This window comes from Pempheris klunzingeri, chromosome 13 (genome assembly GCF_042242105.1).
Source record: "Pempheris klunzingeri isolate RE-2024b chromosome 13, fPemKlu1.hap1, whole genome shotgun sequence".
Classification (NCBI taxonomy): domain Eukaryota; kingdom Metazoa; phylum Chordata; class Actinopteri; order Acropomatiformes; family Pempheridae; genus Pempheris; species Pempheris klunzingeri.
The window spans coordinates 13,678,544-13,702,162 of NC_092024.1; the positions used below are offsets into that span (position 1 = coordinate 13,678,544).

Below are 23,619 nucleotides of genomic sequence, written 5' to 3' on the forward strand. Positions count from 1 at the left end.
GTGCGTGTGCGAGTCTGGCAGCGTAACATCTGTGCGTACGCGGTCGTGATTGTTGTGAAGATGGCGGAGGGGGAGACAGAGAAGGAATATGACACACGGAAAGCTATTGAGGAGCTCCGAGAGCGGTTCCACGGTTTGACCACAGCTTTGAAAGAGAGCCCGCAGTCTCCGCTGGAAGCCTCCCTGCATTTCTGCCAGGAGTTTTGCCAGGTTAGCCCGCTCTCCCGCTGCTCATCCCGGGCAGCCTGCAGCCCCTCTGGCTTCCTGGCCGAGGATGCGCGTCTACGTTTGCTACAACAATGTAGCTAAGGAGCTAGCTGCCGAGCTAGCTGCCTTGCATTTCAAGATGGGGAAAAAACTCCTCCGCTGTTTTCAGCTTTCCTTCCAATGATGTTTGTCTGTGGCATGAACTTATTTGCAAAGTCTGACTATGCGTGCGCCGAGGAGTCACACCAGTGTGTGCGCAGAGTGCATGTATTACTCGTATTTTCCAGGCCAGATAGCTAATAGCAGATGAATGTTGCTAGCTGGTATGCAGGGTCCCCCTGTCCTGTGCAGTGGTCATGCTGTGCAAAAAATGGATAGCTACGTTAGCGAGGTTTTACAGGGCGATTGCATTAATATGCACTGAAAAATATGGTTAAACCCCCCCGTAGAAAACATCACTGAAACGCTGTAACGCTGCATCTCCATGCTTGTTTAGGTTTTCGCTCGGTGAAAAAAGGGGTTACTTTTTGTGGAGCTGTTTTATCGCACGGAAAGATCAATGATTTTTCCAAGGTGCTAGCCCAGGCCTTGTGCACTAATTAATCCAGCCAACCACATCAGCGGAGATGTTAGTTACAGTCATATAGCCAGCTCCAGCATAAGATGTGAAACTGATGTCAATGTTACAGCCACCGATCCGCCTGCAGCTGGCTGAGACAGTGATTTAAAAGGGAAAGTGTGGCAGTGGTCACTGACTCCATTACACATCCTCCTCATTAATTTGCCCAGACCACGTATATGTAATGCGGGGTCCTCATTTACCTGATACCCCTCTGATACTGCAAAGATAACTGTCATTGCACCAAACTAGTGTGAGATTAATGGTTTGTTTGTGTCCCACATTAACCGGCAGTGAGGAATTTTAACTCAACTTAAAAGTTATTTGAGAGAAAAGGGGGACGAGCCTCGGACTGTATGCAGTAGTTGTGTGCAGTGAAGTCATGATGGAGATTTATCTCACAAGAGAACAACTGCAGGAATAAATGCAGTCATTCAGGATGAAATGGATCTGCATGAGTATTGCTTGTGGAAGAAATTGAGGGACTTTTCAGAGATGGAGGTTAGTTGTTACTTGAGCTGAGTGAAAAGGGGGGGAAAAAGGCACAAGAGTCATACATAACTTTGGTGCTTTGTTGTCTTAGATGTCCACATCTTGAGTCCGTTATGTAATTAGTATATAATAACACAGGAGATATTGATAAAAAACAAATTCCACCCACTACAGTTTTTTCCCCTTTTCATCTAAAAGTTTGCTGTGGTATTTTCAAATCTAAGTGGACCTCTTAACCAATGGTTTTACTCTTTACACTGATCCTAAATTACTTTTACTGTTTACATCCAAGGACTCAGGAATGAGATCTTATTTTGTGCTCATTAAACATTTTTTTTTATTTTGATATTGTCATGATTCATTTAGTCTTTTACTACCAAAACCTAAACTTTACATGGCTCATTATTACTGATCAGGGGACATCACTAAGCATGATTTGCCTTGATGTATTTACACCTAAACAACTGCTTTGGTGTGCTGAGCTAAATAAAGCGTTAGTGCATATTTAATAACAAGGACACAAATGGGTAACAAATAAGCAAAACAGGGCTGAGCATCTGTGTTCGTTATTGATTAATCTTTGAGTTATTTGTAAGATTAATTGATACTCACTCTATAAAATGACAGAAAATAGTGATTTCCCAGTGTCAAGGTGATGGTTCAATTTACAATGATGTAAAATAGAAAAAGGCAGCAAATCCTCATTGTAGAAGCTAGAAACTGAGAATGTTCTGCATTTTTGCTTGATGAAGGACATACGATTAACTAACTAATTGTTTCTGTGTTAAAAAAAACATTGTTTTTTTGCATAGCAGCTATTATTCTATATTAGGATGTGCTGCATTAGCGGTTTGCTTTAACTCTACTTTTTTCTGTCTTTACCTGTCAGTGGATTTATTCTAATTGTTGCATTTTTATTTTTTCCAGGTCCTTGTGGAACATGCTGGCCGTTGGAAAACCGATGAGGATCCACTGCCTTTGCTGGAGGTCTACACCGTGGCCATCCTCAATTTTGCTAAGGCTGCCTCCTGTCTCTCCTCCGAATGTGAAAATGTGCCACTCCTACTTGAAAAATTAGCACTGTGAGTAGAGCTGAAACAATTAACTGATGTTCATGTGATTAATTGATGATGTTGTTGAAGTTGATCAGAAAATTATATATATATATATATATATATATATATTTATTATTATTATTATTTTTAATTGAACAATTGTTTGGATTTGCTACTTTTCTCTGTTTTTATAAATTATAAATCGAATATGTTTGGGTTTTGGACTGTTGGTAGTCACATTTGGAGACGCGTTAGCCACATCTGTGCTGTGGAAACCTAAAAAGGCATTTTACAGACCTAACAAATAATCACTCAATTGAGAAAATAAGCAGCAGAGTAATTATTAGTTGCAGCCCCAACTTTGTGTATAAGATCTGACATGGGTGTCACTGGTAAAAAGACTTATGTTTCAAACAAATTCTTCATAGTGAGCCTGACTTGTAATATGTGTCACATATGAATGACAGAACTAAGATGCTCGTCTTGTATGTTGGGGAAGGCTTTTTGATTACATCTTAGCTTTTCTGTGTCAGTGTAAAGTTCAAAGAATGGGTTACTAGTTATTGGATGTACACATAACATTAGACTTAACATTAGTTGCAGTTGCACTGGTGTAGTTTTATCTTTGGTCGACACTGATCTGTGTAGATATCAACTGAAAGAGGCACAATATATGACAATAAGAATAAAACAAAACACACGCAAATCCCAAAGGAAATTAGGATGAAGAGTTTGGAATACTCAGTTATTTTCACATTGTTCTCTTGAAGTAGTTATGGAGACAAAGTCCTTGAGGCTGTAATACAGAATGGAAATGTAGGTTGCCTCTTGGGGAGCTTCGACATATTTGGGATGAGCTGCGGAGTGGTGGTGCAGTGCACACACAGAATAAAGAGAATCAGAGGCAACAGTTATTAATGTCAAGGATTTAACTTAATTAGTTATTGATCACAATTACTAATCGGGCAATTTTGAGCAGTTTTTCATTACATACGAGAAACAACAATGACTATTTAATAACACCTACTCTGACACCTGTATTGATCCTCGTTACTAAAGTGTCTCACTGCTGCTGCTTTACAGCCCCATTTTAGCTGTTTAACATCTTCATTATATTTCCAAAATGTCACACTGACTTTACAGCGCCACACCTTGTGAATAGTTACTCCAGTATGGTTACCCTTAATTTGAGGAGTGTGTGCACGTGCTTGACCTAAATGTGGCTTTAACAAACGACTGTGTTGGATTCGCAGGAGCTGTGCGGAGCTGCTGCTCCTACTGCCCGAGCATGTCCCTGGTGCCTTATGGGAGGAGTTTCAGTCCTCCATGAAGGTCAGTATCCGCAGGGCTGTTAGGAGACTTTTTCTCCGGCTTATCTTTGCAGTGATAAGCAATGAAAAATCATTTGGTTTAGCCCATCATTAAAAAGTAATAAAAACAAATGGGCCGAATGTTTGAGTCTGCCCACTGTTCTGCTTTTGAAGAATTGTAAACTGTTGAATGGTGACAGAAATTCACAACGTTGTTACAACAATTTTTAGACTCTTAACACTAAGTGTGACTCACTGAAGTTTTTGTCGCTACATATTTGTTTGTCTTCTGTTGCAGTTGGCACACAGCCTTTTGCAAGAAAGTGGTAGCACACAGCTTTGTCTGCTCTCAGTTCTGGCGCAGCAGGATGGCGTCTGGTCCAACACCACACTAAGCAGCATCCTGTCCAATCAAATCCCTCAAACTGAGCAAGGTTAGTTTGCACCGTGCTAACTTGTACCACGTAGTTGCGTGAAATTGTAATTGTTCAGTGTGGATTATAGTTGTCTGAACTGCCTCCCATCTGCAGCTTCTTACCTTTTGTCTCTGTCTTTGTCTCTTGTTTCTTAGTTCACGAGTACCTTGAGTTGGAAGGTCCCACGCTCCTGAACATGAGAATAAAGCACCTCATCAAAGTGGACAGTGTCGATAAAGCTGCTGTTCTTGCAAAGTTGTGCTCAGAGTATCCGGGATATGAAGGAAAAGGAAACTTCAAACAAACCTACTTGCTTTGCATCTGTATGACAAAAAGTCAGGAGCAGCTAATGGAGGAGGTAAGAAAATACACACAGCCACACTTTTCCGCATAGTCATTACATTTAACACTGCTGTTGAAACAACCGATCTGTGATCTTATACATTTCACCCAGTAAACAGGAAAGCTGAGGCCATTTTTAAGTTTTGGTGTTTTTAGTGTAACGTGATCATCAAAACAAATAGACTACTGGACTGAAAATATACTTTTATTTTCCAAAACTGGACTGATTGATTAAACGAAATTTAATCTAACAATCTATGATACTAATATCTTGATTTCGACATTACCAGCAGTAACCGCAGAATGCGCGGCACTACTGGCCAGCACATGCCCTGCCCCTGTGCTGCACAGCATAAAGCAGTGGCTAATTTTAGTTTTTCCTGCTTTAGATCTTGGTACATACAGTATATATGATAAGATTTACTTCTCGGGTGTCAAAATAAGGTACTGAATGACAAGCAAATTCAATCGATGTCCTAGTAATCACTCAGCACTTGTCTGATATTCAATAATAAAATGTCCAAACAGTGTTGTCCATTGTGTGAGATAATTTGATTTAAATCGATATGTTATTTCTCTGTTCCTCCCTCAAAGATTGCGTCGATAGACTGTAAAGATGCTCTTGAAATGATCTGCAACTTGGAGTCAGAGGGAGATGAGAAAGGAGCTCTCTGCTTATGTTCAGCTTTTCTCAAACGACAGCTTCTCCAAGGAGATGTTTATTGTGCCTGGTAAGTGTTACTGTTTGTTTCAGATAAATACTCTTACAACACTTACAAAATTACCCATAGGGACACAGTTCTCTCACAACAAATGTGTTATGAAACTGACTTTTATCCAACCTGAAGTAATCTCTGTGTACATGTGCACAAATATGCCCACACTGTTGAGCAGTGCTGCAGATGCTGGCGCTGTGTGTTTGAAGGTCCATGTCTCATAGTAGCTCTCTACGTGAGGGAAGATAGGCCAACTGTGATTGAATGAGTAAGAGTATAAATGACTTACTCTCTTTAATCTATGACTGCTGTGCAACATCACCAGTCTAGTTATAACTGTGCAAATACACTTTTAGATTTGTGGTTTTCTATGGTTTTCATTTCAAATACAGCTGCAACAATTAGTCAGTTTAATGATGGGACAACCAACAGAGCACAATTAGCAACTATTTTGATAACTGATTAAATATTTAAGTGATTTTTCAAGCAAAATTCCAAACATTTGATGGCTCCAACGTCTTAGGTGTTAGAGGGTGCTGCTTTTCTTTGTTTTATAGTAAATTGAATATTTTGTGTGTTTTTTTTTTGGGGGGGGGGGTCAAACAAAACCAGAAATATGATGATGAATTGAAATTGTGCAGGATATTTTTCATTGTTTTCTAATGTTTTATAGACCAAATGAGTGACCAAAGATTAATGGGTAGTTGTTTTTAACAGCTGTGTTTGTGATGCTTTCCAGGGAACTCACACTGTTCTGGAGTAAGCTACTCATGCGTTTAGAGACATCAGCTGATGCTTTTCTTGGACACAGCAAAGAGATGGCTCTTCTCTGTAGAAGCGTCTGTCATATTCTGTTTCTAATCAAAGTAATCCAAAACGAGGTAAGAAAAATGCTCCATGAAGTTATTTAAGATGGCAGAACCATTACACATAAACACTCACACCAACTATGACTCATAGCATGCCAGAGCCTTAAAATCAAATCTTTGGCGTTGATGTTACCTTTTTATTTCCATAGGTTGGAGAGGTGGGGCTTCCAGTGTGTGTGGAAATGTGCATTCAAGCTCTGAAAATGACCTCCAGTGACCATAAGGATAGCAAGTCTACCATCTGCAAGACTATTTCCTGCCTCTTGCCAACTGATCTAGAGGTTAAGCGTGCATGCCAGCTGACCGAGTTCCTCCTCCAGCCTACCATTGACTCATACTATGCTGTGGAGTCACTGTACAACGAACCTGACCAAAAGCCAGAGGAGGACGGGAGTCTACCAGTGCCCAATTCTTTACGCTGCGAGTTACTGCTGGCCTTTAAGACACAGTGGCCTTTTGATCCAGAGTTCTGGGACTGGAAAACACTGAAACGCAACTGCTTGGCACTGATGGGCGAGGAGGCAGCTATTGTGTCATCTATTGACACACTCAATGACACAGACGAACAGGAGGTGGAAAGTGCACTTGGCAAACTCCCTGAATACAGAGACCTGGAGGATTTTCTGTTAACCACTACAAATGAACTCAATGAAATCACGGATGAAAGAGAAAAAAACAGAGAGGCTAAAAAACTTCGGGAGCAGGGTTTTGTTTCTGCTCGGTTCAGAAATTGGCGAGCCTACATGCAGTATTGCGTTCTGTGTGACAAGGAGTTCTTGGGTCACAGAATTGTCCGCCATGCTCAGAAACATTTCAAAGATGGAGTGTATCTTTGTCCAATTTGTGCTGACAGTTTTGAAAGTAGGGAGGTTTTAGAGCCACATGTAGCATCGCATGTAAAGCAATCTTGCAAAGAGAGACTAGCTGCAATGAAAGCTGCTAGGAAGGTAACCAAACCACCTCAATCCCCTAAAAGTCCATCAAAAAACTCAAAAGTTGCTGCCAAGATGAGCATTAGTCCCATCAAAATTGATTCTCAAATTGGCAACCAATTGGCGTCTCCTGTTAAGCTAGAACAAACTACATCTGACACTAATATAAGTCAAGACTGTTTCTGTCCTGTCAAAAACTGCTCCAAGGCTTTCAAGTTTTTCCGTAACCTCATGGCTCACGTCAGATCTCACAAGGACGATGAAGAGGCCATGAGGTTTTTAGAGATACAGAAACAGAAAGTGGTGTGCCAGTACTGCAGACGACAGTTTGTTAATGTCAGACATCTTAATGATCATTTGCAGATGCACTGTGGCAGCAAGCCATACATCTGCATACAGTTGGATTGCAAGGCCAACTTTAACTCCAATTCTGAGCTTCTCATGCATAGAAAAACACATCCTGAATTTAAGGCCCAGTGCATGTTCCCTAACTGTGGCCAAGTTTTCAGTGAGGCATATCTGTTGTATGATCACGAGGCTCAGCATTACCTTACCTACACCTGCCAAACAGATAACTGTGGCAAAATATTCTACTCACAGTCTCAATTCTTGTCTCACCAACAGAATCATAATGCACATGATGCAGTAAACAGTTTGCCAATCACAAATGAAAACCCTCCTGCCACTCCAAAAGTAGATCCGCCACTCGAGAACACCCCGAGCAAAGATGATGCAGATCCTACAGTCAACTGCCTTGAAAGGATTGATACGGATGCATATGTGAAGGAGGCATCAGAGGCAAACACATCACCATGCACATTTCCAGAGGTTGGCAAAGAAGCAGGTCCTGTGAGAGTGAAACATTCGATTGAAAGCATGCTGAATTCTGCCGGAGATCCTGAAATATTAGAACCAGAGAAATGCTACACTCCTCTGAACAACCCCACTCCAGCACCAGCTGAAATGAAACCAGCACAGGAGGCTCCTCACACGCACCATAATGTGGCTGGGCAAGGTGAGATTCCTCTAGTATATCCTGTACCCGGTGCAACAAATCCTTTGGCAAGTCAACAGGGAGAGGGGCTTAATAATGTACAAGGCAATGAAGTTCCAAAAGCGATTCCACAAATAATTTCTCCAAGTCAAATCAAGACAGAAATTCCTTCTTCGCTGCAAGGATATCCTTCCAGCACGCCTGCTGTAACTGCTGGCAATGAGGAGAACCTGCATTGCTGCCCTTATAATGACTGTACAAGGGCATACAGTACAAACAAAAGTCTGTCTCGGCATGTGAAGAAGCAACACCCTGAAATATTTGAAGACTGGAAATTGGCAAAGAAATACAACAAAGTGGCCAAAATTACAGCAAAGAAGGCACCAAGTGGGCCAGTGCCACCTAATCAGTCTCAGAACATGGGGAACAGGCCGCCAAATCAGCCAGGAATACTATGCAACAAACCTGGGATGCAGCAAATGGATTACCCAACGGGATGTTCAACCTCACCCGCCCAGTGTTATCCTGGATCAATGGAGCCTGTGCCCATCACTCCAATGGTGAATCCCACTCTGTACCCGTCTTGGGGAAACCCAAATAATTCCAGCGGAATGATTCAGTCAGACATGTCCCAGTCATGGTCTTCGCCTCCCATGAATAACTGCTATCCAGATACTTACAACATGAACGAGTACCAGTCTCGCAACTATCCTCAGTGGCAGGCAGACCCTTATCAAACCACGTCGTCTCTCCCACCAGATAGAGATAATTCAATGGCAGCTATGCATGGTCCCACTACATCGCACGCTCCTTCAGATTCAAGTTTGATGTCCCAGTATGTGTCCAGTTCTCTGATGCTTGACAATGGTGGGCAAATACATAATGGAGGGCATCAGTATGGACTAATGCCTCCAGAGGGCAGTGGAGACAGCACAGAAGTGAGAAAAAGCAGTGCAAGTATGACAGGCCAGTTGAATAATGGAAACAGTATCTCAACAATTGACAGTGTCCCTGAAGGAAGTTACAACACTCCATATGTTGAGAGTGAAAGCTCTTGTGTTACTCAAGGCCCATCAGTTGATATTCTCATGAAATGTCTGAGCCCAGGGGCCCAAGTTGCATTAAAAGCTACAAATGAAGTTATTAAATCGGAGAACGTATCCACTCCTGGTCATGACCAGATGGACAACTCCATGGACGGCATGCTCAGTCCACACAGTGTCACTCATACCGATTTTCCTTACGATGAGGACTGTTCTGTTGCTGAATGTGAGGCTAACCCCACAGATGAAAAGGGCGGTGACCCTGACACACAGAAAGGAAAACGCAGCAGGTTGAGCAAGCGAACCAAATGGCCAGCCATCATAAAGGATGGCAAGGTCATCTGCAGGAGATGCTTCAGAGAGTTCACAAGCACCAAGTCTCTTGGGGGCCACTTATCCAAACGCTCACAGTGTAGGCCTGTAGATGAAATCGACTTAACAGCTGATCTGCCAACTTCTTTTCTTGATTTTCTCAATGACCCCCATGTCCCTGACACTAATGGAACAATATACAGCATGCCAAATGGTGATTTCTCACAGGAATCTTGTAGCCTGACCACTTTGACTTCACCCATGGTGTTGAAACAGGAGCCCCAAAATACAAATATAACAGACTTTTCAAACTCCTTATCTGTTTCCCCTGAAAACCAGCAAGATAAGGCAGTGGAGTTGGCTAATCCAGCTCTCAACGTACCCTATCAAGAGGATCACTTGATGGAAATTTCACATGCCTTTCAAAGGCTGGATTTGATTGAGGCTGCACAAGAGAAGATGCGGAGTGCTCTGTCATTAGAGCAAAATGTCAGTCAGCGCGATGCAGCTCCTGAGTTTGAAAAAAGTAAAATCCTGCCTAAAAGTGATGACAAGCCCCCTGAAAAGGTACCCAAACCTTTTAAATGTGATCAGGATGACTGTGAGTACTCATTCATGACAAAAGAGGCATTATTCAAACACTTGAGTAAAATGCACGATTACACTAATGAGATGATAGAAGAACTAAAAAGAACCCCATCCAAATTGTCTCCATATCCTTGCCAGATTTGCCCCAAAACTTTTACGAGAACGACAGGTTTGAGAATTCACTATGAAAAAGTCCACCGATTGTCAAAGGCAGAAATGCAGAAGCTAAGGATCAGTGCTCGAAACAGACGTGCATTCAGACTTAACAAAGAACCGTTAACTAACCGTTCAACCACCGATGCCAGTAGCAATAGTACGACACGATCTGCAGTTGTGTTACCTGCTATAAAACAAGAGCCACTTGACATTGCAATTGCACCTCAAACAGACAATGAGAACAATCCAGAAGGTCCTCAAATCACTTCACCAGGAGATGTGGTCAAACCGGGCTTCACGCCTGAGGCATCAACTGTTACACGACTACCATCACCTCAAAGCTATTTGACTGATAGGCCGCTCGGTGAGGTAGCACCATCAGCTCATAACAGAGCCCCAGAACAACCCACAGTGGCCACTGTAAACAGGAGTCCAGATGTGAAACAGAAATCGAGCTTACAAGAGAAACTCAGTCCCGTTGGAAAAGCAAAGGAGCAGCAAGAACGATCAGATGCATCACTAAGCAAAGTAAAAGAGCCAAAGTCTAGCCCTCCTGCTGCATCTGCTTCATCCTCCCCAGAGAAACCCAGCAGCTCCAAAAACACACCAACGAAGGATGAATCCCAGAGGAAAGAGAAACCCCATAAAAGGCTGAGCCTCAAAATGTGTGACACAGACAACGCCTACAGTCCATACAGACCATATCGCTGTGTTCATGAGGGATGCACCGCCGCTTTCACCATCCAGCACAATTTGATTCTCCATTACAGAGCAATGCATCAGGCCTCCCTGCCCCCTAGCAAACCTGAGACTGAGAATGAACCTGAAGATGATGGTGTTGAAAATGGACAGGACAGCAATGAGAGCGTAGGCAAAGATAATGAAGTCAGGTGTCAAGTGAAAGACTGCTCAAGGGTGTTCATGGGAATCACCAGGTTAGTGCAGCATTACCTCTTACTCCACAAGTTTACCCGTGACAAAGCCACCGCAATGATGGCCAGCATGACCATAGGGACTTTCAACTGTGACCGGCAGGAGTGCGCTCTCCCCTTCAACTCTGTGGAAAAGTATATCGAGCACATTAAGAATTTCCACAAGGAGATCGCCATTTCTGAGAGTGGCTCCGTTGATACAACCTTCAAGTGCGAGTATGAGGGATGTGACCGTGTATACACTACGAAATCAAACCTCCTGCGGCACCTGATAAAAAAGCACGATTATGTTTATGATCCCAAAACAAGTGACGGAAGGAGAACTAAATCAGTAGGGCTCTTCCCGGGGGTTAACAACGGGAAAGAGAATGTAGAAAACAAATTCAAAGTGAAGAAGAAAAGCTCTAAAAAGAAAGAGGGGAAGTCCATCGAACACTGGACTAGTTTCGGAAAGCCTACACTAAAATCTCACGATGAAGCATCAGCTATGTGCACCAAGAAGTCCGCCCTGCAGTACCCATGCATGATTATAGGCTGCGATGCAGTGGAGCGGGCTGAAAGAAGCATATTTAAGCATTACACCACTCATGGCCTCACAGAAAGATACATAGAAGACCAGAGGAGTCAGTTCATTTTCTGCAAAAAGTACTCGCGTGCCAGATTCAAAGATGCAAACAAATCAGAGGGAGCTTCAGGCTCATCTTCTGAGGAGACGGAGCCAGAAGACGGTGAAAAGCCCAGTGACCAGAAAACAGATGAGCCGGTGGAAAGAATAGGCCAAGAGGATGGCAAGCTGTCCAACGACGATAGTGCAGAATCTCAAGCTTCCACTGGGACAGAGGCGGGAACTAAAAGAGGCCGTCCCAGAAAACCTGCACATCCTACACCAGCTTGTCCGGAGAGGATGCAGACCCTTAGGAATCGATCGACTGTTAACAGTTCAAGAGAGAACTCAAATCCCGGTACCCCCACAGCCCAAGAACAACGTGACGACGGGGTTATGCCAGGGTCTTTCAAGCCTTTAGGACTTGAGGACTCTTTCCTTAAGTTCTTGGAAACCTCAGAGTCAAGCCACTCTTCTAAACGCAAATTAAATGACAAATCTAGTGCTGAACTGCCGTCCAAAAGACAACAAACTCACAAACAGAGATCCTCAATGAAAAGTAAATTAACAGATGAATTTAGAGGCTGTGGAAATCTTGTAGACTTCAGAAATCCCCTTAATCTCAAATCAGTTAGCAATGTCAAGATTGTCATGGATAAAACATTTTCAGATGGTGCTGATCTTTTGCTAAAGCAGCTACAAGACATGAGGCCCATAGTCATAATAAAAAAGTGGCTTTATAGCGGATCATAGCCCGATATTTTGTTTTCAACTCGACCTCACTCAGGATTTGAGAAGTTATGCTGCAGAATGGTTTGTTTGTTAATGCACCAGATTTCCAGCTGATAACAGTAATGGTCACAGTTAACGGTGAAATGGCCTATTTTGTACTTTATGGAAAAAATGTCTTGGATGATTTTAAGTATGTATGTTAGTTATAATAACCAGGTAATCTATAGGGCATAGATTTTAGAAACATGTTTGTATTTATGCTTAGTACTGAAGATGTTTTTTTTTCTTTTGCTAAATGGAGACTTTTAAAGAAAAACAATGTTTTTATATATCCCTATGGGATTTCAAGTTCTGTTTGTATTTATTTAATCCTTTTTCAACACTAGTAGACCTATCTGTAATATTTACATGTCTTCCACAAAGTGTTCAATAAAATGTAACTGGTTCTTTTTGTAAAGTATTGTCTGCAGATTTATTTTGTGTCGAATTCTTTTTTTTTTTTACCCTGATACTTTACAAAGTTTAGTTCACGGTAGATTCATTTGTTTGTCAGGCTTCCTACATTCATGCACCGTACTGCAACATGATCACAACACAATCACAAATAAACAAAGACAGAGTTACTTTTTGCATGGAAAACTGACATGATATATTGGTCTGCTTGTCATCATACAATTGCTGGATTTCAGACAAAACATCACTTAAAGTAATTTCTATGTCTGCTGAGTTTCTTCAGGCACTAATTACACATTTAATGGACTTGAGTTGCATGAAAATGAATAGCATTTTCTGTTAAACTTTCCGCAGCAGTCTAGTTAAAGTTCAGTTTTTAGTTTAGACACACAACGGTATACAATATACACAATGCTGAATAAAGACAGTAAAGATTTAAAAAGGCAAAAGAAAGTCCCAGCCTTTGTTTTATTACTCAAACTTTGACAGTTACAGCAAAAATATCTAAATATATACAAATTAAACTAAACATACTGATATAAAGATTTAAAGCTAATACCATCATATTGTTACTATTGTATATTTATTTTAGCACCGTGCTTATTATCTATGAACATGACTCCCAAACACTGCAGCAGGGAGGCCACATCAGGGAAACCAGGGATGCTTGAAAGGGTTGTGTTCAAGACAGCAGTGTTAAAAAACAAACAAACTCTAGTTTTAAAAAGGTTAAAACTGGACGGAGGAGTAACGTAATTGAACTAAGTTTTAAATTTTAAGGTCGAATTTGGTATTTTAAAGTTGATTATGACAGCAACTAGATTTTATCAAACTTAAACGTCTGTAAACACGCCAACATTATGAACACAACCTCTTCCGTAAACGTCACACTGGCGGGAAGTAGCACCGACTTTGTAAGGAAACAGCACAGGCAACATTTTAAACACTTATCTCACCTTTAAAACAACTAGCAGCGCAAATTACCGTCTGAATATCTTATAAAAATAAAACTACTGATGGATTTAGCTAAAGCTGAGATGTCGACTTCATCCGTGTCAAAGGTAATTTAAACGTCGATGCTTCATTAAACGTGATGAAACTAGCTTGACAACATGGTCACAACAAAGTTTTAACACGCTTGTTTATGTTTCCAGATAACTGACACTGTCTGTAACTTAATGGCTGTTGATATTTCAGGGCTGCTTTGTTTTCAAGCCAAGTGCCAAGAAGAGAAAGACGCTCAGTTTGGGTGAGTTTTGTTCGTGTTTTTAGGAGAATATCCTCACTGATATGAACGAGCTGTCAAGTGACATGAAATGATGCCGTTTCTCCACAGAGGATCATTTCACCGACGGCTGTGAAGGTGCTGAGAACAGTGAAATACGATTTAAACTCTGTCAAGATCTCTGGGATACAATCAAAACAAACACAGAGGTAAGAACAGACACTTAACATCAGGCTTTGGCCGTTTGGCTGTACTGGATATGAAAAGTTAGTAAAACAATGCCAACACATCTCTCTTTGTTTAGTATGATGCTGCCATGATTTGGTTGGTTTTTATACATAATCAGTGTTGTCTCAACAGCAGGAGAAACAACCAGGTGACAAAACAATGAGATAGTACACCTACTCTACCCTCTAGAGGACTGTATGGTATACTGTTCAGTTGGAAAAAAGACTAATTTGGTAGAGCAGATTTAGTTACAGTCCTTTTAAAATAACTCATTAGTCAGGAGACGGTAAACAATAGCCATATATGTGTGTGTGTGTGTGTGTGTGTATATATATATATATATATATATATATATATATGTGTGTACTGAAAATTTTTTGTTGTGGTATACCCACCACTGTTGTTAGATTTTCTTTCAATAAATTGTTTAAGATGAATAAAATTACCATTGCATGCTTCTACTTAAATGCCCTACTTTCATGATATAATATCACTGTAGCATTCACTTTTTACATTTTCCATATATTTCACCTGACAGTCGAATATCCCTAACTTTTTGTGAGTAGTGTGTGTATATATATATATATATATATATATATATATATATATATATATATATATATAAATATAGAAAATATGTTTTTCTATCTGTAAGATTTTGCAGGATGAACTCAACAGGAAAATCTTGGACAGCTTGCTGGATTTCACGAGGAAATGTTCTTCCACTCGCCAGCACAGTGACTGGGCATCACAGATGAGGGCCAGTGAGATTCCAACAGCAGCTCTTATGCTTGGTATGTTGGTTATGAGGCAGTAACATTTGACTTTCAGCTTAGAATATAATGGAAGCATTAGAATAAAATGGAGATGTTTTTACTTTCACCAGTCATGGTTTCTCAGTGTCATACATTTTTATCTGCTTTTCTTTTCCTTTTGATATCGTCTGTAGGTGTGAATGTCCCGGACCATGACATGACCTTTCAGAGTCTGTCTGACCTGCTCCAGCAGTCTGTCACTCCTCATGTGGCCTCTGTGCAGGCCAAAGAGTGTGGAGGTAAAGGGCTCTGAGGAGCACAGAAGAAAGTTGTCTCTTTGTTTCATTAATGGTGGTGGCTTAATATTACACCTGGGTGTCAACAGCCAACAATGGTATTTACACTGAGGGCTGAACAGCCAATGTGACCATTTACACCTGAGTGTATGATAGAAAGGGTCTATTTTGTATTTAATGTTCTCTATTTTGGCCTATTATTCTAACCCAAACCACGATCCTTTTCTAAACCTAACCAAGTAGTTTTGTTGCCTAAACCTAACCAAACTGTGGCTGAAAACAGAAAAGTGAGAATAATAAGTCAACTAAGTTTAAAAAATAAAAAAGGCTTTATTAACATTTGGTCTCACACAAGACTTGACCCTGGTCTCCTGCAGGCTTTGCTACTTGGACCGGATGTCAATATCCGAATATCAGCCGTTTGGCCATTAACACCCAGGTGCAAATAGACACTCCAAATAATTATTGTGTTACGTACTGCCATTACAATTCATGCTTTATATTGTCTGTTGTATCATTTCAGCATTGAAGCATTTGATGAAGAGGATCCTGGAGAGGTTGATTGGCACTGTTGTGGCTGTGGATGATGAGGAAGAAGAGGAGGCTGAGCAGACCAGTGCACAGCTCCACAAGAGCGTGAACTGCTCCCTCAGTGCACTCTGTGATTGGTACAATGCAAAAACAAAGGTGGGGCCGCAAAGCATAGCTAGTGTCCATGATTTTACATTTGCTATGAGGTGCATAATAAGAGTTTGATCACCTGAAAGCCCCTTTTGTATTTCAGAAATCAAACACTGGTACTCCTGGAAAAAAGCGTAGCTCTCCTGTCAGAGATGACCCGCAGCAGCCTCCTGTTGTCATTATTTTCAAAGATTTGGAGGCCTTCAACCCAAGAGTTCTGCAGGACTTCATACTCATCTGCAGGTAACAGTTTCCTTTATAATTGTATTAATGCATCAGCCTCCTGTTTATGGAATTACAGTAAATTTGTCACCATCCTCTCTAAAGACCTGAAAGTCTGCTTTCGTAGCCACCTTCCTCTACACCTAAACTACTGTTTTATTCCAAGTATTCCAGTCTACAGGGAAACTGTTCATCCATCACCACGTCAAGGCCAGCTGGTCTGCTTAAGTTAACCATTTTGATTCAGTTGAACTGTTCTTCGGTATCTTTAAGTACGTCTTCTCTATTCCGCAGCCGGTACATTGAACGTCTTCCCTTGATGTTCATCTTTGGCATTGCCACGTCACCCAGCACCATCCAACACATGCTGCCCCACTCTGTGTCCTCCCTGCTGTGTATAGAGCTCTTCCAGTCTCTGTCCTGTACTCAGCACCTGGCCACAGTCATAGACAAGGTAGTTCCACTCATGCATAGTACAGAGCATAAGCTCAGCTTTTCTTACTGCTACCTTTTTTTAAAAAGAAAATAATAAATCCTTACTTGCGCAGGTGTTTTACTTTCCTTCTTCATGAAGCACAACATCTACATCTTGCTGTTCTGCATTGTTGAGATTAAATCAGAGGATTTAAAACCGTGTTTAGCAGCAAAATTCAGTTTGGTTATTGATAATTGATGCTTATATTTTGTGGCTTCTCACGTACATACAGGTGACACAATAACATGATCACCTGTACAGTATAATGTCATAACAACAGCATGAACTGCGTGAAGCTTTTAGCCTTCACTTTGCTGTGTTTGTTGAAATGTATTTGAAAGTTTATTGTGAAGTGTGTACGTTTGTATGTGCAGACACAAAATGAAGATTAAAAACATCTTGCACATTTTTCCAATCAAATTCTTTACACGGCTATTTTGTCGGCTTTTTAATTAAATCCCTGGAGGATATAATTGCATTTTTTGTCTCGTCTGTGTTTCCAGTTGATCCTGACACATCAGTTCCCCTTTAACCTCAACAGTAAAGTGATGCAGGTGCTGATCAGCATCTTCCTCTATCACGATTTCTCAGTGAGAAACTTCATCAAGGGCGTTCAGGTACAGAGAGGCTTCTGTGTGCTTGATCCTTTCTTTGTAGATGCATTTCAGATTTGTGGTAAAGGAACTTTCTGCGTTGTCTTGGTGCAGCTGGCCCTTCTGGAGCACTTTCACTCTCAGCCTCTCAGTGTGCTGTGCTGTAAGAAGAAGGAGGCTCTGCTTAACGTGACGCAGCTCAGTCAGCGCGACTTGGAGCAGATCAGGCAGCTGCCGTCGTTCAAGAGGTACACACAAATGCAGTTTTGTTTTCACGCGTGCAAAGGCTTACTCTGCACTTATCACACAATGTGTTTTAGTAGCTTGGTGTTTGGTTCGGTTCATCTTTTCAAATGTAGAAGTGTTCATTTTAAACCAAGTCTAACCTGTGTGTTTTTCACAGGTATGTAGAGAAGCAAGAAGCTCAGGAGCAAGTCAATCTGTTTACGGATGACACTCATTTAAAGGTACATTCTTTGTTTTATCTCTCCATGTAGCAGCTAATAATGAATCAACACACCAGGACCGAATCTAACGCTTCAAACGTTCTCTCTGTTTTTTTTCTTTTTTTAGGAGGTGTGTCAGAAGCTGATTAAAAACCTTCACAAATACCACAAGAACTATTATCCCGTCCTGAGGTGTCTCCACGTTCTGATGTCATCATTACCTCGGTATCCCCTCGGAAAACAGGCAAGAAATAACTGCGTCCTAATTGTACAAAACACCATTTTGAAAATACTGTGTTTTAGTGGAAATTGCGTAACACTGAATGATCTTTGTGTTGCAGGTCAGAGAGCTTCATTTAATATGTCTGGAGAAGAACGTATCGGAGAATGAGGATTACCACTCAGCCATGAAGCTGCTGAAGTAAGTCAGAATATTTAACCCAAATGTCAACAAGTCAGTATAGAAATATTTAAATGACTTTGATTCGTGCCCACTAAAATAATCAAGTTTTGATGTGTTGTATTTAGCGTGTCACACTGGTAGTAATATACAGTTATTCTTCCAAGTATGGGCCACTTTTATTCACACATTTTACCACCAGATAGCAGCATATCCAAGGATAGTTGGAGAATTGCTGCTCCTCCTGCTGATTCAGTAGCCACCTATATACAGTGAAATAGCATTATGCTTCTTAACCTCCTGTGTTTCCCTCCAGGATGCTGGCTAAAGACCAGCTGATCGTGTTGCTCCAGAGGTGTGCGGAGATTCTGCAACCTGTCAAGTCAAAGAGGATGAAGAGCGCTCTGGTCCAGCTGGAAGACCTGCTCGTCAAATTTAAACAGTTGGACAGTAAGTAGTAAAAATGAGGAGGAGCACCCACATGACATTATTCTGTTTATAGATTCTTACTTTCCCACATTTTGTGTTCACCCTGGGATAGCATGTCTTCTTAAATAATTATCACTACAGGGGGAATAGACCGTGGCAGCACTGCTTGAACTTCTTCTCTGTTGTGCGCTTAACAGCAGTAGCTGCTGAAACTCCCCCCGTGGAAGACAGTATCACCTCTCCGGTGAAAGATCTTCAAAAGAAAACAGATCTGTTCCAGCTGCAGAAGGTTTTTTTTTTTATAGTTTTATGTATATTTTATGAAGATTAAAATCTATACAACATTTCTGTGAAGTGCTTCTCCACCTTGCTGACGCGTTGTAACACTTTGGTTACTCTCATGTATTCTAGACGCTGCTGGAGATGAATGAGTCGCGGAGATCAAAGAAACTGAGTCCGTTTGAGGTTCTACGTAATGAAGCTCTCGAGTTTATCGACAGCTTAGTGAAGTAAGACATATTACCTTCTTGCTCTGTTTAAAGTGTCCTTCAACAGATGTATACAAGTACATGTATATGCTAGAAATTCTTCTGCTAACATCTCTCTCCCGCCCAGGAGTCACCTGTCTCCCCCTGAGTCTCAGACTCTCTATGAAGTTTGCTACTTCAGTTCTTCCGCCACTGTGAGACGCCACCTCAACGCAACACCTCGCATCTCCATTCAGGCTGCACTCACCAATCCCTACTACTATCTTCAGGTACACCAACCTGATCACACCAAGTGTGGAACTATTTACACGTGATGAGGAACTGAAAGCCATGAGAAAAGTCGTGCTGAACTTTTTAATGCAGTGATGTTGTCATGAATCTTAAAGTGAAAACGGTGTAAGATGTGCGTTGAAAAATCTAAAATGTGTAAAGACCTTTTCCCTGTTTGTCTCTTCTTGTAGAATGACAGCCTAAAGACGGAGGACGGGACCGTCTCTAATGCTGCTCCTGATATCTGCATCGCATATAAACTCCATCTGGAGTGCGGCAGGCTGATTAACCTCTACGACTGGCTAGAAGTGAGTTTACATACTGAATAATCTGACATGTGGCTCATCATGCACAGCGCCTCCCACCTTTGCCCCACAGACTTTGATGGTTGGAAGTTTGTTTTTCATTCTTCAGAGGAGGCTTTATTGATCCCGAGGATCAATATGTCACATTGATCTGAAAATCAAATATTGACCCAGAATGGACTGCACGCTGATATGAAGTGAAACCTGCATTTGTTTTTGTTTTGCTTTCAGGCCTACGCCATCGTGGTTTCTGCTGCTGAGGGCAAGAATCCAGATTCTGACAATTTCGGGAGAGTGGAAGAAGTGAAACAGTATCCTTCTGTAACTTTATCTGCAAACATATTCTTTCCTGTCATGCTCTTCAATCCTTTTAATACTTCAACAGACACTAAGATCATTAAAACTCCGTGTTGGTTCTTACGATTAGTCAAGATGAGGCTGTTGGAGAGTTTATTTTACCCAAAGTACATTCCACAATTGAGAAATGTTGTTCCTCAGCTTGTTCTCCAGTGCTCGCTTCATCCAAGCTGTGTCCGAGCTTGAATTTCTGGGCTTCATCAAGTCCACCAAGCAGAAGACTGACCACGTGGCTCGACTCACCTGGGGAGGATGCTGACCGAACAGTCAGAAAGAAACCACACACACACCTGTGGCTGTTGTCTCCCTTCACTACTTTTGTACTTTGCCAATAAAATGTGATAATCATGGACATGTTTATTTATATTCATAAGCCATATTGTACCTCTATCAGGTGCTGGATGTTCCTAAAAATATTTTACTATCTGCAGTGATGAGAATCTGGTTGAACCAATTTAATCGGGATTTTTTTCAGAAAATGCTGTCAAAGATTAGAGGGGTGGATGAGCTTTTCAGTTGACATTATGATCTGCACAATTTCTCACCAAGTACCATCTTTAGGGAAAAGTCTGGACTTGACAACTCTCTTTATGAGGGGATGATTTCTCAAAACATTTCTCACCGCTTAAAAGATTTATTGTTTTTTCCAATAAGTACATTGGTTTCAAAGTGATACCAGCAAAACAAAAGTCAAAATAAATAAAACACTGGTAGGGAGAACAAAAAATAAAAAAATCAAATTAGCCAACTTAATGCTTGATTTAAAATGCAATGAACAGAGGACAAACTGCAAACATATTCTCTGTTCAGCTGTGTTTCTTCCACTTCCTCTCAGATTGACCAGCAAACCTTAAGTAAAACTCTGCGCCGCTTCATCATATTTACATGTAACAAACAAAAAACAAGTGACAAAGCCTGGAATGCTGGGAATCATTACAAAAGTGAGATAACTGTAGATACACGTACAGCAGGAGGAACATAGGCCACCGGTAGAGATAGGGTCCATTAATTTACATGAGGAAGCACCTAGTTGCTTACAACAGAGTGCTAACAACTGACAACAGCTTCATATAAACCTTTGCCCAAAGACAGAAATATGGCACAGTAAGAAAAGTTTCATTTAAACTAGCTAAACTGAATCTCTTACAATGAGTTATTTTTTTCCTTTCTTGAGATATCGCATGATAGCTTGCCGCAAGAGAAGGCCGTCTTGCAAAGATTTCTGTGCCACACTCAGGAAACATCTGGAGAAGGAGATGAAATAAAATACAGACAGCAGACTTGTCAGATTAAACTTCAGAAAGGAGGAGCTCAGGCCAAGATCTAACATACAGTGTGCCAGTGACACAGGAATGTGGAAATAATTTAATTTGTGAAATGAACTCACAGCTTGCAGGTTGCTCCCCGAATCGTCGCATTAGCTGATCATGTGTGAACTTCACAAAGGTGTCGTATTGTTCTGAAATTTACAGGACAGGAAATCAGACTATTGTTGTACAACTGAATGTTAAACCTTAAGGACAATGTGCATCCATCTTGTCACTTCCACAGCCTTTTAACTGTGGTGCGGATCACAAAGATTACTCATGAATACATAATTTAATGTAGTCATGAGTCAGTCTATATTCATCTATAAAATAAAATGTATCTATTAAAATGCTAAGACAATCAATTGACCAACAACCATTTTGCTACTCAGAGAAAATTAGCTGCTTTCTAAACATGAATGCTTGCTCTGTATTATATCTATATAGCCTCCATATCTTTGGGTTTTTTGTTGTTCTGAGGTGCAACAAAGTGTTCTTGCTCAACGTGAACCGACCTGCCAGTTTTGAAGTCATGGTCTCCTCATATTCCTCCCGCACCTTCTCTTCCCTTTCTTTCAGCAGGCGTTCACAAATCATTCCAACTTGTCTGAGGGTGAATAATGGCTGTTCTTTTCTAGTAGGAGAAACACCTCCAGAGGACGTTCCTGCACAAATCAAACAAAAACCTTATGATCGTGCCGCATGTGGTGCCTCTGATTGCTCGAGTACATCAGCACGATGACTCTGGAGCGGTCTGCCCTGTAGGCAGTGTGTTACTCAACCAACCTGGCATGCTGGAAACATTCATAGTAGACGACTGGGATGGGGACTCTGGAGAATAGCAGCACTCTGACTGTTGGTAGCCTCCATCTAGATGCTTCCTCTTTTGAATGCGTTTGTACTCCTGCTTAATGCTGTTGAGGATTTGTTCTAGTGTGACAAAAGAAAGCAAAAAAAAGAAAGAAAGAAAGATCTGTTAGTGGAGACAAAAGAGCTGTCACGTTCGTGTCCACAACTTAACTTTGTCACTGATAAGCACATTTGTTTCCTGGGTTGTTATAGTGTGATTCAACATGTTGCTAATGCTTCTCCAGCTCCCTGGCTGGGCACCAAGCAGGCCAACATTAGTAACATTACCTGCACTAAGTGTTGACGACGACTCCCCAAATGGCGAGGGCTCCATGCTAAGATACTTCCTAGGGGATGAGGACGAGGACGATGGAGACACGGGGATGCATCTTCGTCTTTTAGGGGAAGTGGGACTCATCAGTGGATCGAAATCCATGGTCCTCTTCAGGGTGGCTCCACACGCCATGACTTCAGTTTGATAAAAGGAGGAGAGGAGGTGCAAAATACCGAAACAAGACAATAAAGAAACGATGATATCAGTTATTTCAGATAACTGCTAACCATGGCGAGTTGCTCATTGCAGTGTGAATTGATCTGCTAGCATCGGCTTCCTTCGCTGAGGAGTAGCATTACATGCTAAGCGTACTGCGCAGCTGAGGCTTTAAATATTTGCTAGCAAGCTAACGTTAGCGGTGCTTGCTAGCCAATAATCAAAAAGAAAACAAAGCTAACGTTAGCTCTGGCTACCACTGGTAGAACAGTGCGCTCTGGTGTACATTTGAATAAAGCTGTTTCCTACCTTTTGGGAGATATTTGGTCCGTGTGACTGCGTCCAACAACTCGTGTTCCTCTAAAAGTTGCTTCCCAAAAAGTTGAAGTGACGATCCGCCGGCTGCGGGCCAACTGTCTGCTGTTGGGCAGGGGAGCTGGCTAACCCAAGTTAGCTGCTTGTTTTTGATACATCAGGTCGGCACATCCGGGAACTCCAGCTTACGACTCATCTCCGCCTCTTTCTGGGGAAAACTAACGACACTCTTCTCAGACGTAAAATAACGGTGCAAAACTATAACTATAACTAACACTATAGAAAGCCACCTGAATGAAATTACTTCATAAATGACTTGAAGACACTATGACAGGTAAATATACATCCACTCTGTTTGACCCAGAAAGCGGAAAGTACACGGAAAAGATGAATTTGATCCACTTTCAGTCACGTCCCTTCATTCTCCAGCATCAGGCAGGTGTATTAAGGTCCGTCGGTGACTCACTCAGTGATCAATAACATAAATTAATTAATAAAAAAAAAGAAAGAAAAGAGTCTTCTCCGACTCGTGGCGTCACGTGCGAAATGCGCCGCAGTGCACTGTGGGTAATGTAGTGAAAAAAGCGAGAAACTAAAGGTTTGATGTGGTCCTGATTCTGAACTACATCATCCGAGATTCACGCTTCGGATTTATGTTGGTTACATTAGAGCATCATTATACACCTCGATGAACTACGGTCATGATCAGTCAATGG

The 23,619-nt window shown here is 41.4% G+C and overlaps 3 protein-coding genes across 4 annotated transcripts; 2 read left to right on the plus strand and 1 right to left on the minus strand.

Moving 5' to 3' along the window:
* The first annotated feature begins 60 nt into the window (after positions 1-60).
* On the plus strand, positions 61-12,749 carry znf292a (zinc finger protein 292a). Its single transcript, XM_070842590.1, has 8 exons — positions 61-210; positions 2,246-2,400; positions 3,627-3,705; positions 3,982-4,117; positions 4,255-4,457; positions 5,036-5,172; positions 5,897-6,038; positions 6,176-12,749. The coding sequence occupies exons 1-8, from the start codon at positions 61-63 to the stop codon at positions 12,338-12,340; spliced, it is 7,167 nt and encodes a 2,388-aa protein (XP_070698691.1). The 3' UTR covers positions 12,341-12,749.
* Positions 12,750-13,778: 1,029 nt separating this feature from the next.
* On the plus strand, positions 13,779-20,292 carry orc3 (origin recognition complex, subunit 3). Of its 2 annotated transcripts, XM_070842488.1 has the most exons (20): positions 13,779-13,833; positions 13,970-14,021; positions 14,109-14,206; positions 14,881-15,019; positions 15,175-15,279; positions 15,800-15,963; positions 16,061-16,200; positions 16,474-16,633; positions 17,158-17,271; positions 17,362-17,495; positions 17,651-17,714; positions 17,821-17,937; positions 18,035-18,114; positions 18,410-18,543; positions 18,720-18,811; positions 18,934-19,031; positions 19,138-19,279; positions 19,472-19,588; positions 19,817-19,896; positions 20,096-20,292. In XM_070842488.1, exons 1-20 carry the CDS (start codon positions 13,789-13,791, stop codon positions 20,199-20,201), a joined length of 2,181 nt encoding a protein of 726 aa, XP_070698589.1. In that variant the 5' UTR covers positions 13,779-13,788; the 3' UTR covers positions 20,202-20,292. The 2 variants fall into 2 exon arrangements, with proteins under 2 accessions (XP_070698589.1, XP_070698588.1); XM_070842487.1 differs by having other exon boundaries at positions 17,158-17,495.
* A 253-nt stretch (positions 20,293-20,545) lies between these two features.
* Positions 20,546-23,182, minus strand: LOC139211692 (akirin-2-like). The gene is made up of 6 exons (XM_070842020.1): positions 22,898-23,182; positions 22,387-22,566; positions 22,036-22,179; positions 21,765-21,914; positions 21,330-21,401; positions 20,546-21,186 (listed from the first exon to the last, which is right to left on the minus strand). The coding sequence occupies exons 2-6, from the start codon at positions 22,562-22,564 to the stop codon at positions 21,176-21,178; spliced, it is 555 nt and encodes a 184-aa protein (XP_070698121.1). The 5' UTR covers positions 22,565-22,566; positions 22,898-23,182; the 3' UTR covers positions 20,546-21,175.
* Between the last annotated feature and the right edge of the window lie 437 nt (positions 23,183-23,619).